The sequence below is a fragment of the Plectropomus leopardus genome, chromosome 1, assembly GCF_026936395.1.
Source record: "Plectropomus leopardus strain MGB_pleo_1.0 chromosome 1, ASM2693639v1, whole genome shotgun sequence".
Taxonomy (NCBI): domain Eukaryota; kingdom Metazoa; phylum Chordata; class Actinopteri; order Perciformes; family Serranidae; genus Plectropomus; species Plectropomus leopardus.
In genome coordinates, this window is record NC_142176.1 from 35062416 (window position 1) to 35079074 (window position 16659).

At 40.5% G+C, this 16659-nt stretch overlaps 1 protein-coding gene across 2 annotated transcripts in view; it reads right to left on the bottom strand.

The window, feature by feature from the left end:
• The window catches only part of LOC121941109 (AT-rich interactive domain-containing protein 3B), a 59061-nt gene that overhangs the window by 17478 nt on the left and 24924 nt on the right, over window positions 1–16659 (bottom strand). For both annotated transcript variants that reach the window (XM_042483832.2, XM_088080632.1), the window contains exons 3-4: window positions 12322–12396; window positions 11236–11308 (exon numbers count right to left, since the gene is read on the bottom strand). In XM_042483832.2, the coding sequence (XP_042339766.1) occupies window positions 11236–11308; window positions 12322–12396 (148 nt within the window). The remainder of the gene's footprint in view (window positions 1–11235; window positions 11309–12321; window positions 12397–16659) is intronic.

Genomic DNA, 16659 nt, shown 5'->3' on the forward strand with positions numbered 1-16659 from the left:
GGATTTAAATGTGGAAATAGTGGCCTAAAAATGCTTTTATATTCACTGCTATAAACATAATTTGGTCAGTACTCAAAACGTTTTAAGATTAAATACCAACTTCTGCTTTGAGATCTATATGTTATGCATCCGTAAGACCCAGGTTGTAGTTTTGATTGGACTAAAAATATCCTCTGGCAGAATTTAATTTATGAGCAAGCTTTAGATGCAAGGGCAAACAGCAGACGACAGCTAGGACATTTACAATGGGGGGAGGTAAAATCTTTGTTGACATATGCAGTGGTTATATACACTGATGATACAGGCCTGTATTGTGAGTTACAGCCAGTTAGGGAAAAGGTCAATAAAAGTTGTTTTCTATCCACAAGTTGAACTTTTCAAGAGCAAGACTAAAAAAATTAATAAAGATACATACTCAAATAAATTATTAAAATTATCATTAGCAGTGAGTACTGCTACCAAACACGTGTTGTGTGTTGCTGTGTTAACATGCTCAAGAATGTTTCTCTAGTTTTCACATTTGATGCCCTATATATCAAACTCAAAACATTAAAATGTTAATAAGAAAATATCACCTTTCCACCTTTTGCATCACAATTTAAAACTTTACAGCTTGGTCAAATATATGGGATGACCTCTGCTCTATATTTACATTGGACTGGAAGCTCAAGTGAGAGAAAAGTAACCCAATAGCTCGGCCTTGTAAACAGCCATCTCTGATCTTTGCAGAAATGTCAAGAATGTATATGTCACAGCAACATGACAATGGTATGTTGTACACATAATAGCGGGAGGGGCTTCGACATCAACTGTAGATTCCTGTGATGAAGCTGCAGATGTTAGGCAGACAGAAAATGAGGGCAAGAGCAATATATGGAACAAGAGAGGGTTAACAGACCATGCAGAGAAGAAAGAGGAAGAAAGACAGTGTGCACGAAATACAAATAACTCTTGTATTCCTTGCACACTGACAAGAGTGCAAGAAAAGTGACAATGAGGTCATCTGTGGCCAACACTGGTGGCAGTTCTCTGGTCAAACTGGGTACTACTAGTTTAAATGGGTAGGTAGGCGGCAGTGATGTCTTAACTGGCAGGTGCAACACTGAGGGTGTCTCTCTCCCTTTATAACACAGCTAACTGCTTCAATCAATGGACACCCGGACTGACAGATAAAGCCATCAGCTGACAAGTCTCATTTGGGGCCCAGCATCACTGATCAATACGGGCGACATCAGCTGCTATAAGCTGAGGAGAACGAGGGATATGTTGAAACAGGCGAGAAGGCTGTGGGGGGTTGTGCACTCATCTTGGAAATTTCAACTCCCATCAATGCTAATTACTTTTGGCTTTTGGAATCCATGACAGGCGTGTCATACATTTACCATTCAAGGATTCAGCCTAATGCTCCTAATGCAGAGAGACTTAAAATGAGGTCAACAGCAGAACATGCTTTAATTCCTCAGTAACAAATTATGCCCTGTATTTAAAAAAAAATAGTAGAAGAAGTGAAGATTGCTAATTTCTACATTTAAGACACTTACTTTTAAGTGTTCTAAATGCTTTTGACAGCTATAAGTTTTTAACACTTTTTGATCTTTGCAAATCAAGTACGTATTTTCACCCACATTTGCTGCACCTTCAAAATAAACAGAACCCCACGATGTGTCAATCATGTTTAACCCTTTGAAAACTGAGCAAATTCCCTTATTTTCTTTCAAAAACATGGGAGGAGGGCAATGATCAACAAAAGAAAAAAATGACCTAAAAATAATCAAGAAACAAGTAAAAAAAAATTTTTAAAAAAAAAGCCTGCCTAAAAATGTGTAAAATAAAAAAGGAAGAAAATGAAAGATAAAAAATAAATTAAAAATTGCAATGATTTTGTGACTTTCTTTTAATTACGTAATTATGATGATTACAAATATCATTTTCCCCTAGCTTTTTGGAAATTATTTTCTTAATCTACAAATTTCTTGCAATTTCTGAAACATTTCTCTGCAATTTGCTCATTGCCCCCCCATGTTGATGAAAGAAATTGCACCAAATTTCAAAACTTTGGTCCGTCATGAAGTTTTTGGAACAGGTTTTTTTTTTTTTTTGCATTTCTCCGCATCAGTCAAAAGCCTTTAAAGTTGTTTTACCAAGACAGAGAATAAATGTGACCTGTGGGATATCAGCAACAAGAGGAAGTATGGGACAGAAGTGAACAGAGGACAGTAAAAAAAAAAAAGAATGAAAAATGTCAGCAAAATGAATTCTTCATGAAAAAGAGTAGGTGCCCTTGACTACTCAGATATGCACGACAACATCGACGATGCTTTCAGCAGAGTGCAACTGAGGTAGTTGCTGTGCCAAATACAGAGTAGCAACCAAGGTAACTCAAGTGGAGAAAAGCAAGGGAGTAAATGTGTCTTTTATTTTGTCTTGTATTTCAAGTTTTTGCAGCAAATATAATAAAACAAATAGGCCTCAGTGTGCATGGTTTCTATGTGATTGCATGAAAAATACATACATGTTGTGCAAAGGCTTAAGTTAGACAACAGAATGAGACGTCCGGGAAGGAATCGTGGTGCACTGTGTACTACAGCATGAGAAGCCTGGCTGCAAAAGATGAAAACTCATCTTTGCACACTCATCTATCATAACTTGTTAACTGACCATTACCTTTATCTCATGTATCCCAAACCACATTAACTAAGATGCCATCAACCAAAAGCCAATAACGTTTGGCGACTGTGTGTTTCATGTCGATTTCTTCGCTCAAATCAAGCGTCTTGTTTTCCATTAGGCCCCTTTGCACTCAAATCTCTGTTACTGTGTGGCTTATGCAACACTGCCGCAGAGCTGCGCTGGAAGTGAGCTCAGGGCTATTGTATTGGTGTAGGGCTCCTCTGGGGGCTGTAATGTGTTTCATACCATCCATCACAGGGGTGTGGAGGCCAGGAAACATTGCTTTAAGAGCACACACAGGACACAGATGGAGAACCAAGACACGCAGCTATGCAGAGATAGCAGAAGTTTGGGAAATTTGTTGATCGCAGGAGAGCTTCACATGGGAACAGCCTAAAAAAAGCCCCCCACAAAAAATAATTCTAAGTAGAAAATAGTTAAATATTTTACATGAAAAGTACGATGGAACATTTGAGTAAAAGGAAAATGTATTTCAAATTAAATACAATTTTGACTGAATACAAAAACTTTCCAAAAAATTATCTAAATGTGGCTAAATAATAATGTGGCTTTTCTTGGTTCATAAAAATGTTTATTCCTGGCTTCTCTTGAATTCACAAAAATGTATATTAATCTAGGGTATGTCAATCATACCTTAATACTGCTTTTGTAACTAGTAATATAAAATATTATTTGCAGATACGGTTGCAAAGGCATGAGGTTTACACAGTACGAAGATTATCTCAGATAATACAGCAGTTTCACTGTATTACAGAATTATTATTATTTTAAGTCAGAATTACCCTTAAAGGAATGAAAACAGAAGAGTTAGATTTGGTTAAACAAACATTTTATAACTGCAATAAAAACCTGAAACCATTTTTTAGGAAGTATGTGTTAAAGGTCTCCCTTATGAAAAACAATAAATAAAAAAAAAATAGAAAAATAAGGTGAAATTCTATGTGCAGTTGCTTTTTTCCCCCAATATTATAGATAAGCAAATGTACAAAGTGGTGAGAATTGTCAATTATCATATCATGGTATACCTTTTTACTGATATATTGCTGCCACCCTAGTCACATATATAGAGTTACATTTTAACACCACTGCCCTACCAAGCCTTTTGTGCATGAATATTTTGTCTCTATTTGTCTGTTTTTACAATATGTCTTTTGGGAGTTCGTGGGGGGAAAGGATGCTTGCTGCTTCAGCCTCAGCCACATGTCACTTATCTGATATTGTGATACCCTCTTCATGAACCAGCTTGTGTTTTAACTGACCTGCCCCTTCACACTACATAACAGTCTTCGATTACCACATTTGGTTTTCAGAGTATTTGCAAATGTATTCCACTGAAGCTAAAACAAGGTGCATGGATCTGAGGAGGCCGTGTTATTTTTACCCTGACCGATGACCTCTCTGGGAAGCATGAATCTGCTCGAGCCCTGCGCTCGTCCTCTTCCCTGCTCAGTTACTTATGAGCATGGTGATTAAGAATCTCCCAGCTCTGCAGCTTAGAGACTCAAATCCCTGTGCAGTATGGTCGTAATTAAAGATGGACAGCACAGTGGCAATCCAGGGTTGTGGAATAGTCTGGCTAAATGACAGAGGAAATAACAGGGAGGTGGTGCAGATTGGGGGTTGGGATGAAGACACAGAGAGAGGAAGAGACACAAAGAGTAGTCTTGGTTGGTAAGAAACAAACAGAAGCAAAAACTAAAAAAGTCTAAAGATTCTAATCTAACATCTCCCAACACACACCCCCACACACAAAAAACACCACGAGAACTATTTCCTTTTGTTTTGAAGGAAGAGAAGAGCATAACCACCATAGAAGTTCTTGCTCCCCAAAGGCTGGGCTGTAATTTGCCAGCCAACGGGTGGAGTTTACCAAAAGCAAAGTTAATCTCAGCCCTCACATATATCAACACTGTAACCACAAAATCTTTGATCACAAATGCAGGGGAGGATGTGTCCAATAAGAATAGTTTTGCCTCTTCTTTTGGAGTCTGTCTAGGAGTAATGATTAGAAAGCAGCGGTTGGAATCGGTGTATCATTTTGGTCCCCACCCTTTCCTGAGAGAAGGGGCCCTTTGCTACCAGTGCTGGTCTTTTAGTATTTTTGCCTGATTATCTTTCTGTCTAGTTGGCGAGATCGGTCACTTTCAGCCCAGTGACAAAGTGCTTTAAAAGGGAAATGAAAGAGCATGGCCGTGTTTCTACACTAGCCTGCCGATGCCTCCCTTAACCTCCCCGCTGTCACCCTTGCACCCCGTCTGTCCTCGTCTCCTACTGTGGTTTCACTGTCTGCCCTCTTCATTCTCTCTTTTCTCCCTTTTCACACATACAGACACGCGGCGGTCACTCCCTTGTCTGCTGTCTGTCAGTGGTGCCCTATCAAAAAAGGTTGGCCCCCACTTTTTTTGGAGATCATTAATCATCCCATGTAGGACAGGAGGCCCCTTAATCCAACCCCCCACCCCCACCCCACCAACTTCACCAAGCAGGCCACAGTGCAGCCCTCCACCCCTATCCCCCATGGTGTTATCAAGTTTCAGTGGTTGTAACTGTAGCACAATAAACAGAGGGGGGAGGAGAATGGGGTGGGGGCAAAGGAGGAGGAAGGGGATGGAGACAGAAAGAAGACAAGAGAGGACAAAATGTCATTTCCTAACTACATTTTATTGCTCCATTCTAAGTGATGCAAGCCCCATGAGCCTCGAAAAGTGCATCCATTTTGAAAATTGCGTCTTTAATGAGTCAGAATACAACAGCTACTGTAGCTTGGATAAGCTGATCACACAACTGCAGATGAAAACTATTACATTAATTGTGTATTAGCTGTCTAGCAAGTTCAAAAGGTGATCTCAAATGAACATCATTTCACTCGCAATCCAACATTATTTGAAATGGACAAATGTGCTCACAATACCCCGTGTTTTTGTTGTTCAAGCAACCAGGTGCTGCCACTTTCCAGAGGTTGTGGGGTGTTAACTAAAGGAAAATGAGGCCATATCAAAGAGCCAGAGAATGTTCCTATTGTAGTGTGGTGTTTGTACAGAGGGCCCGCCTGTTACGAGGGCCAGTGTGAGGCTGACCGGGGGAGTAATATAATGCATACATGGATCCCCCAGAGCCCATTCATGCTGTAATTGGTGTGGACAGAGCTCTCGGTCTCAGGGTTACAGTTAGAGAACTTCCTCTAATGTCCTGCTGGGAGGCCTCTCTTCCCACACCACTAAAAAATATCCAGCTTAAAACCAGGATGAAACATTTTTTTTTCAAATGTGGAAAAACTGGCAGAGCATGAACTGTCAGTTTATTATGCAAATCATAGTTTTCAGGGTTTTTCAAATATAAGTTGTCTCATAGTCTCCTTTTGTCTGTAGTAAATTAAAATTGTTCCAATTCAGTTGAGGAAAATAAAGGGCTAAATATGACTCTAAAGTCCCTTTCCCATGGTAAAATAAAAAAACCCACCAACACCCACGAACATCTGGCTTTTCTACTATAACTGTTACAATCTGCATTCACACTCGAGTAAAAGCAGAAGTCATGGGTATTTATTAGTTCCGGTTCTGATCAGCAGTGATGGAAATATAACACGCAAGTGGATGTGCTAATTTTAGCCAATTTACTGGCAAGATGCAATCACATGCCACCACGAAATACCGTACGTCTCCATCCAAGCAAAGCTCAAAGTTGTTCCAAATAGCCTGCATAAAGTTTGAAAGAGAGACTGAAAAAAAGCATCCTACAAACTGTGAGATTTTAGCTAATTATTAGTTTAGTACAAGCTACACTGTTCAACATTTATCTGATAAACTTAGGTACAAGTTTGATGAATGCAGACTGTACGATGACAATGCCTACTGAATCACAGGCTTTGTCCATCAAAGTCAGTACGCAAGAACAAAATGTAATCAGCGTGCGTCATCCATCCACACCACTGTAATGGTAAGAAAATTAAAAAAAAAACAACATGAATCAAGCATTCGCTATAGTGGCATGTATGTGTGTCAAAAAAGTCTTAAGAAGAGTAGGAGAATGTGAACACGGTAGTGGCTAAATTGGAATGCCGATTTTGCACTGAGAGCTTGAAATAAGTATTAGCATCTACTAGCATTTAGCATCCCTACCACCTATTTTTAACTGGTTTTCTGTATTTAAAAAAAGCAAGTACATGCACTATTTTGGTGAAAGAGGGGTAGAAAATATATAGACTACTTCAGTTTTGCTATTTTAATGCAAGGCCCCCTGAAAACATTATTGGCTGCAAAAGATTTATAGAAACAAGCAGAGCAGAGCCAGTGGCTGTAGGTTTAACTGTGGAGCTGCAGCTAAATGAGATATCATCATAATCATTACCTCCCCTTCCTTTCCTCCTACTCCTTCCTCTAATTCTGTGCATCTTTCTCCGGCCCCATCAAGACCGCTGCAACATAATGGTACAGACTAGTCCGGCTTACCGCTTTATTACTATTAACAGACCTAAATCTACTACACAGGGATTTTAACCCTAAAATAACTCTAAAGCAGCGATAGAACACCATGTGGTCCCTCTTAAGCTGAATCTACACTTCCCATTAAGAATGTCACACTGGGATGGATCTTTGCTGACTGCGACGTGTGGGGTTTCCTGGCTGGAGTAGAAGGAGCTAAAACACTTGTCTTTACCCCCCTGTTACACCCTCCCCTTCTAGACTGGTGATTTCACTGAACAGGAGCCTCTCTCTCTGGCTCTGTCCATCACAGCCTGTGGCCATTAATCATCTCAAGTGGACAGCGCTGACAGGCAGTTGGCTGCATCACTCTTTTATTTTCTTCCTCTTTTTTCCTTCATAGCGTACCCCTAGCTCCCGCAGCCTCATTCACCCCCCCATTACCCCTTCATAACCCCCCCCCTGCCCCAAAACCCCCGTTCCGAATGAGAAAGTGGCTGGTTGTCAGGCCAAAACAAACATTCAACCATCTGCTTAATCGAAACCTTTGAGGTGGTTAATGGCGTCGAAGCTTTTCTTTGCACTCCCAGTGGGCGTGAAACAGCAAAACCTGTAATGGATATGATGAACAGCGATGTCGGCGTAACTCATGAAGGCTAATATCCTCCACCCACACTCTTCCAACATGAGCTGCCCTGCTGCATTTACATTACATTTACATGTCAGGCCATTAGCTGATGTTGCCACATGCAGTGAATGCCGGGAGGTTCTCCAGTAGAACTCCTTTAAAATTACGAGCATCAAACAGAGCAAAGGTCAGTGGTTGAAGCGAATGTGGGCAAGCAATGGATATTAAGAGTTAAGAAAAAAGAGCTGAGAAAGTAAAGGTAGAGAGAGGTTGTGGATGTATCTTCTGCCGTTTCAGTGATGCAGAGCCCATCGATGGGCCCCTTTACGCACAGACAGGCTTTAGGACAGCTGCTAAAATTCCTCAGCCATTAACACTCATACTCTTACACACACACACACACACACACGTGCCTGTTTTTAAGCGCAGAGGCAGGAAATGGGAATCCCTCGTAAGTTTTCCTTCCGCTGTTGCTTTCCTCTCAAGGCCTGGAGGCCCCACGATGAGGTGGGAAAAGCACTTCACCATTTGTCTCTCTCTGACCAATCTGCTTCACAAGATGAGGTTGTATTTTTAAGCATTCTGCTGGTGAAGTCAGTCAAATGCAGAGGCTGGCATTTCACATATCAACCACTGTTATTCCCTCTTCTTCCACAATGTGACATTAAATGAAAAAGGCTTTTTATAAGTACCGTTTCATTTTATAAAGAGCGCGATAATCTTGACCCCATATCTATAAAGTAAAATGGAAGGAGGCGTACATTCTCAGTAATTAGAGGGTGACGTTAACAAGAGCTTAGCAAGGCTTGCTCTTCATCTTGTACACTCTTGGCACTAACAGCAAAAAGGGAATTCAACCAAGCAATTTGTTCCCTGTGATTAGGATTCTGGTTTGAGAGACAGCAGGTCAGCCAAGTGCCTCTCCTCTTAAGGGAGGGGTGAAGAACTCACTCGAGAGTCGCTGAAATTATAGCCTACCCTCCCGCACAATGGTTACATCAGGTCTCTAATGTCAATAGCAACGTCCCTGTAATGTCTTCTTGCAAACATACTTGATTTTCACGACAGTTAAAACTATTTTCTGATGCTCTTTTATTTTCCCTGAATGAACATACTCAAAGACTTACTTCCATCTCTCGCCATATTCGTTTTCCTTTGCCTCAGACTTGTGTATTATAAATGAGCACTCTAGAAACACAGTCATATGCGTTACAACTGTTGTCAGCCACTGACCCTTGCACTCCTTCACTACTGGTCACATGTAATGATGATGATACAGGAACTTGATCCATGCAAGCCGATTCCAGCTGCACTTGCTATAATTCACTCTGGAAATGCAATTCAGCTGAACAAGTTAAAAAATGTAAATGATGTTATCAGAGTAATTGTTTGGTTTTTTTTTTGCTTTGAGGTGGGTCGGTTTTACTAAACTAATTCGTAAGGTTGCACCATATTGGATTTTTTTTGCTTATATCCGATATGCCGACAAATAACAACTCATTTGGCCGATAACTGATTCCAGTGTCTACTCTTTCCTCCACATTATTTTCATCAACTCTCTTCTGTAGCAGAATTATCAGATTATTCAAGTCCTTATCATGATGGCCCACCAGCAGAAAAAAAATACTTCAACTTAGGGTTGATTTTTGTACATGTTTATTTTGTTGAAAAATTTTAAAAAATAAGTAAATATTTGTTTGTCATATTAGCATGAAATCAGCTTGTTGACCAATTCTGATATTTCATTTTAGAGCCACCATTGGCCAATACCGATGACATGCCGATATTATCATGCATCTCTACTAATGGTCTCTCTTTTTTTTCTTTATCTTTGTTATTCATTCCATATTTGGAATGGTCACAACAATATGACAGTGAAAAAGACTTGATTTCCCTGCCTTGAGTAAACGCACCTTCAGTGAAAATAAAGTGACATGGCGCACTATAATCAGCCAGTTATCTGCCGTCAGGTGGCATTTCAGTCAGCTTGATGGATTTCTCTGTCTGACCAGCGTGAGTAAAGGGTCAGCCAACCACTCCCAGCGTCTGCCACTGGACAGAGATGCTAACAGGGCCCTGACAGATCCCGTCCCTCCCTCTCTCTGAGTCGGCTTAATTCATCACCCTCCAAACAAGACCCCCGGGTGCTAAGACCAAACCAGACACTCAGAAGCGGCTTCTTTTGTGAACGTGAGCCAACGTATGTATGCATACAAGCACACACATGCACGTCAATGCAAATGGCCCCATCTACACAAATTTACGCACCATCATCATCCGTCACGCTCTGACAAAACAAACTATGACTCACATACTCACTTGCATACATGACGTGTCACCCATCGTAGCCTGTGACAAAACATAATGAAGTATGAACCACACACACGCTCACAGACCATCATCACCCATCATAGCCTGCCAAAACATAATGTAAAGTATGCGCCACTGTAATAACATTGTGATTCACCTTGGGAGGTATTGCTCAAGCCATGGAACTTGCTTGGCAACAGATTTGTCTGATAGAAGCCTAAGTGCATTATCTACCTTGGTCAGAGGGGTCTTGGAGGCAGTGTCAAAGCAGCACGCGGTCAGCTGAGCCTCCCCGGCTGTTGGCCAACTAAATAAGTTAGGTCAGTGCCAGATCCTCTTGGCTCTGATACTGCCGAACTACAGGATCAACGGGTGCAGATCTCACCTGCTGACCTCTTTAAGCCTTTACTCTGGGGAGGGGAATTAGTAAAGGATTTCTTAGCCAGTGAGAGTTACAGCATATTTTTTTGAGTTGATCAGTGACATTACACATTTGACAACCATGGGACAAGCACAATTGTGTTGGAACACCAAAGGGACAAAGGAAATAACTAGTATATTTTCATATTGTTGCTCTCTTTGGTATATCTCCAAAAGTTGAATGAGCGAATAAACCATTTGTGCTGTAGGCATAGAACCAATCTATAGTGAAATTCCAGATGCTCTGTGAAAAAAAAAGAAAAGCACCCCCTTCTCACACTGAGACAGGAAATGACTCTTAAGAAATGGAAGTTGTGTGGTATTTGCTTTTTCCACATGAGCAGAGGGAAGGACATCAGCTTTGATCCAAGTTACATTTGTGGCAAATCTTAACAGCAACTCATAATGCAAAGGTAAAACATTGTACATGCCTTGACAGTTATACAATCAAAGAATTAAAATTCATATTGAATGGTCAACTGGATATAAAGCCCAAAACCATAAAAAACAGATGTTTCCAATCAGAAACTAAATGACAAAGTACACTTGTACAACAACTACTTTTTTACCCAATTGCAATGTTTGCACTGTATGTAGAAAATGGAAAAATATATGTAGAAAAGAACCCTAATGTACTAAGAGAATTCATTTAAATCTCACGTAAAGTCAGACACAACATCCAATCTGGGATCTGATACAAATAAGTGTATGAAAAGTCCAAAAGTGCTGCTTAATATTATGTGGATATTTGGAGAGTGCTCTTACCTCGTTTCTGCATGAAGGTAAAGAGGTCATCCAAAAACTCCTTCCGTTTGGGGTCATTGTCCAGTTCATACAACTGAAAGAGAATACAGAACGTTATTAGGACCACAGCGCACCCACTTGTCAGTTGACCACTGTATGAAGCCAACTAATTCTTGATGTGTGTCTGGCACTGTGGGCCTAGTCATATGATACATTCAGCACGTCAAATTGTCTGGGCAAAAAATTTACCAGACATATTCTCTATTTATACTGTTTGATTTACAGATTCACAGCAGTGTGAAAATCGGTAGCTATCTAGTTTTGCAATGTTCTTTGTGGTGCAAATACTGACTAGTCATTTCCTCTCACATGGGCACAGAACATGCACACATGTCAACCGCCAGCTGACCGTTGGCTGTTATCTTTTACCGCTTTCCCACCAAAATGCGTGCAAGCACATGGGTTTTTCAGACACAGGTGAACCCACTCAATACTGTATTCCCACTGCCGGTAAACACTGCAAGAGTCTGCCTTTCTGGCAGCAGGAACAGAGGTATTTGAAAACTTCTCAGTGGTTTCTTCTATGTCTATATCACTTACTTATTAAGTCTCTCTTTCAAACTGCAGACTAATTTGGATCGGTGTTTAAGCGCTGCTTTTGGAGGAAACAGACAGTAATTAGTGATGGTGCATCACTGCATCTCGCCAGTTGAAGAGCTGAAATTACCGCGTTTAGCCGGGTGTTGCATTCCCATCAATGCCGATAGTAAGCGGAGGCAATAAAAACCTGTGTCTACTGCAGAGTCATTTGACCCGGGTGTGAATGCCAATTGTACACATTCTCATTGCATTAAAAACCCAGATGTTAACGGATCAGCCAAGATCTATCAGCGCAAGTTCTTAGAAGCTTGGAGTTTCAGGGCCATGAAAAAAATATTATTAGCTTTGCATTTGTATGTTGTGTTGAGTGTTTCAAAAGGTTAATCGATTCACAATTTCCACTAGTTTAATTTTCATAAGAATGCATGTTATGTCATTATTGCAAAGGCTTATTGGTTGATTAATGATTGAGCCCACTAAAGCCAAACGGAGATCACAGTCGCTCACCTTAGCAAAGTCTCTGGAGGCCTCTCCTCTTCCTCTGCTACTGTCAGCCTCATCTGCCCAGCCTGCACTCCCATTCTACAACAAACAAGAGTGAAAACACAGATAAGGTCAGTAAACAAACGGAAAGTGGTTACAAACACGTACAGAGAAGATTAAGTCCTTTGTGGTGGTCATTGCCAGTGAGTTTTTCAAAAGTAACACATTTTAAGATTCAGCATTTTAACTTTATTTGATTGTCACAGTAAAAATGCAAACAGGAAACATGGGAGAAAGGAGAATTAAGCTAATTTCATACAACAAGGCCCCTAAACCGAGAACGCTGCCTGATTCCACTGCTAATGTAGATGCACATTTTTAATTCTTAAGAATGGGCCTTGATCACCAAAATCTCATGGGGTTGATGTACTTACTCACTGTAAGTCAAAATATCATGTTGGACTGCATATAACATAGTTAACTCTGAGCTAGAACAACGTTCAGCAAAACAATCATATGAAAACTAATATATACTCAAACTCCAAAAGTGCATTTTTCCAGAGGTTGGAGGAGTAACCTCTGGAGTTATTGTGCCCCTGAGCTCCTGTGTCCCCCTCCCCCTTCATCCTCAAACATCTCCATTTGACCTAAACCATCTGCATCTGGGCCTGCCCTGCCCCCACCCATGTCTTCCGACCCAGCTGGATACAAGGGCCCCCCATCCCTCAATCTTAACGCAGCTGTGACGGGTGGCCAAGTTCATGGAGTGTAGCTGGCTGTCAGGAGGGGCCAGGGGAGGGTGGGCTGGTCAGTAGCCCTAGCGCGCGCACACACACATGTGCAAAGGCTGATCACCACTGTGTGTATGTTTGTGAGTGCAGAGAGGGGGGCAATGGCCCCACAAGACGGGAAGGAAGGAAAATAGGGGCAGAAAGGGGTGCACGGTATGTGCCGACCAGGAATGTCTCCTAAAGACAAAACCTATAAAAGCATCAGGAATCAAAACAAGATCCGTTTGGAGGGGGATGTTAATAGCTGCAGCCCAGGGTCTAGTTTCAAACGGGAGCCCATTGGTCAGTGGCAATTACAAGGCCTGAAACGAGAGCCAGGAGGGCAAAGGTTGTCAAGGCCCCTGAGAGCAAGTCATTTTCAACCTCTCACTCTCTGTACGTGTAACGGTTGTCAACGTTCATGCTCCCTAAACAAATACTCATCAGCCATCAACTTGCAAACCCACTGCTAATGGTATATTTCAAAGTAGAGTTTAAAGTTCAAAGTAAGCCAACACCCTCTCTTACACCAAATAGCCATCTTATATTGTGGAAATTTACAACTTCAAGTTCAAATTAATAAATCGACAACATCGATAAATGTGAAAAATGGTTTTTCCCTCTCAAACTAGCTTTAAAAATTGAGTTCCAAAATGTTCTAAGTCTAGTATGGAAAAACTAATATTTGAAGTCCAATGTTCACATATTCACATGTTCAAAGACAGTAGATTGCAGTCCTCTCAAAAGTGAGAGTTCAATCAATTTACAAAAAGCTTTAATTTTATCAGGTTGGCTTCTCAGTCAGCAGATATACTAAATTTGTAATTGGTCTACAAACACAGCTCATTCCTTATCCAAACGCATTTCACTTTCAACTTACATTATCTATAGTATGTCACGGAGATTACAACAGTATCATCATGTAAAGGTAAATATACAGTTAAGTACATTTGAGGGCCATATAGACCTTTGCACACACAATTTGACCACCTCTGTTAACCTTTAACCATTATAAATGATTATAACAGAAGATTGCAGCCATGTATTTATCTCATATGCTTGCTCTTGCATAAAAAAAACTTTGCATTCGGCACCTTCATACATGCTAGATGTTCCCATTTAATTGTCCCCAGGTCGGCACTGTGTAATCTTACTGACAGTAATCAAAAAAGGAGCCATAAAGCTACATGGGAAACATCATCATTTTGTTTGATAGCAAATTATGTGTACTCTACTAATCCTCCAATTAAGTGTAGCTCCACCCCGTTTACAGAATATTAATACAAGTTTTTAATTATAGTTAGATAAATGTGTGTGTGTGTGTGTGTGTGTGTGTGTGAACATCTGCTGATAAAACCCTAAAATCTCTTTAAATCAAACAGTGCATGTAGTAATTGCTCACCACAATAGTGTGTGCTGTGTGAGTATATACAGGACACGCTGATAGTTATATTAACTGCAAGCTGTGTTAGTTATTTATAATGTCTAGCTATTACATTCAATCATTTAACCATTCTCTTTGGCTCTTATCCAAAGTAAATTACCGTAAGCCTTTTAGCACTCGAATTCACTCCCACCTCACCATAATCAGATGTAAATATAAAAGAGCAAACGGTTGCTGCTGGGTTACTGGCCTTGGATTTGTTAGGTGAACACAAATGTATTTACAGACAAACACACACACTTATGCCCTCCTGAGGGACATGCTGTGTTATGGGAGCGAAGGGGTCAAGGTGTTCGTGACATCGACCAAGAACAAAGGTCTAAAGTGACAGGACACCACTGAGCGGTCAGTGTCAGACTTTGGCTTCCTGCTCCACATTGTCTGCACTGACTGTATTTTCTCGAGTGCACAAGATTAACGTGCTTTGGTACAAATCTGGAACATTTCTGTCCAGTTTTCAAATGAATAAAATTTAATTTAGAACTTTTACTCTAACTGATAATTTATAGATTAAATTTTGACAGTTGTCTTATTTACTTCATGGTGAAGTCATTTTAGCTATAGGAGCTAAATCTTTAATCCTCCTTCAGCACAAAAGGAACTCCAAAGTTCAGCCAAACTTCATAAGATGTTACACAAGTCGCATCACTTTTGCTGGAATCATGGAGTGCTCTGTTCTACTCAGGGTTCCCACATATTTCAAAACTTTTCTAAGACTATTCAAGGATCCATATTAAAAAAATAAAACAAAAAACCTCTAGCCCCACTTGCCTGTTTTTTTTTTCAAACATATCAGTTTCAAATTCTATTCAAACGTAATTTGAGCTAGCTGGTATACATGAGGAAGGAGATGAAACGAGGGGAGAAATTGAAGAAGAATATGTGATTAAAACGTTAACCATTGATGCATACTAGAGCTGCGTTACGTTGACAGCTAGAGAAATTAAATTTGTCACAATGTTACATTAGGTTACACGAAGCACAATTCGAAAACTTTTTCAAAACTACTGCAGAACTACGTAATATGTGAGCATAAAGTATGAAATAGGGATAGACTTTTAAAGTTATGAATTATTTTAAGCAAAAGCCTTAACCAGAGCAATACACAACTAACAAGACAGTTTCTTCAGCAGAGACACCACGTGGCTGAGTGGATGTTGATGCTGTTAATATTACACCTTTGAATCTCAAACCGTCGGAACAACCGTGATTAGGTTTAACAGTGCAATTCTGCTGTCACTTGTCATCATGCAAATAAGCTCAGCTGCATCTATAGAAAACCTGTCTGCTTCTCGAGCTAGTTCCAAAAAAGCACAGTAATTGGAACATGGAAGCCGTTAACCATGAATAGACAAGTTGGCTCTTGAATTGGGACCTTGGTCAGCTGAGGAATGTTAACACTATGTTGCTTTTTTGTCAAGTTAGAGTGGATACTGATGTTTCGGGACCACTCCTTATGATCAGTCACCTCAGCCCCTTCATCACATGCTGCGCTCCACCCAGAATTGACTTCTTTAAAAAAGAAATTCCCACACCCTACCTACATTCATGACAGGGGCGTAGAAGGCTTGGCTTGCCTGAAATAATCCACAAATTAAGTGTGTGTTTTTATGTTTTTGTAAATGTGTTGTGAGTGCCTTTGATACTACAGTACAGATTTATTTAACTTTTTTATATTTAACATGTCAACAAGCTAGATAATTGTGAGTGCATTTATCCAAACTGCAATTCAGATAGATAAATTGAAATTATAATATTCAAACAATGGATCTGACATGTCTGCGTGTCTATGCCAATTCCTGTGTATGCTAGTGTGTGTATGTGCTGGGTGTAAGATGAACAGGAGCCTTCATATGTTGAAACAGCCCATGTTTCCTCTCTGTCTCTCTCTCATGCTGTTAGCAGGTTTACTGGCCAGGCGGTGGGTGGCCTAATCACATTATGGCCATACGTGACTGACTGGCGCACCGCCAAATCAGGGATAAGAATAAGTTATATGACAAGAAGTGAGCCGTGGCTGGTCATTGCCAAGGGGGGCAGTGGGGGGGGCACTCCATACTTTGACATATAAACAGCAACACTGTAGCTAAAATGTTTTTTGAATGAGAGTCCATAGGTCTGCTGAGGCTCGTTTGAGTTGCCTTGGTG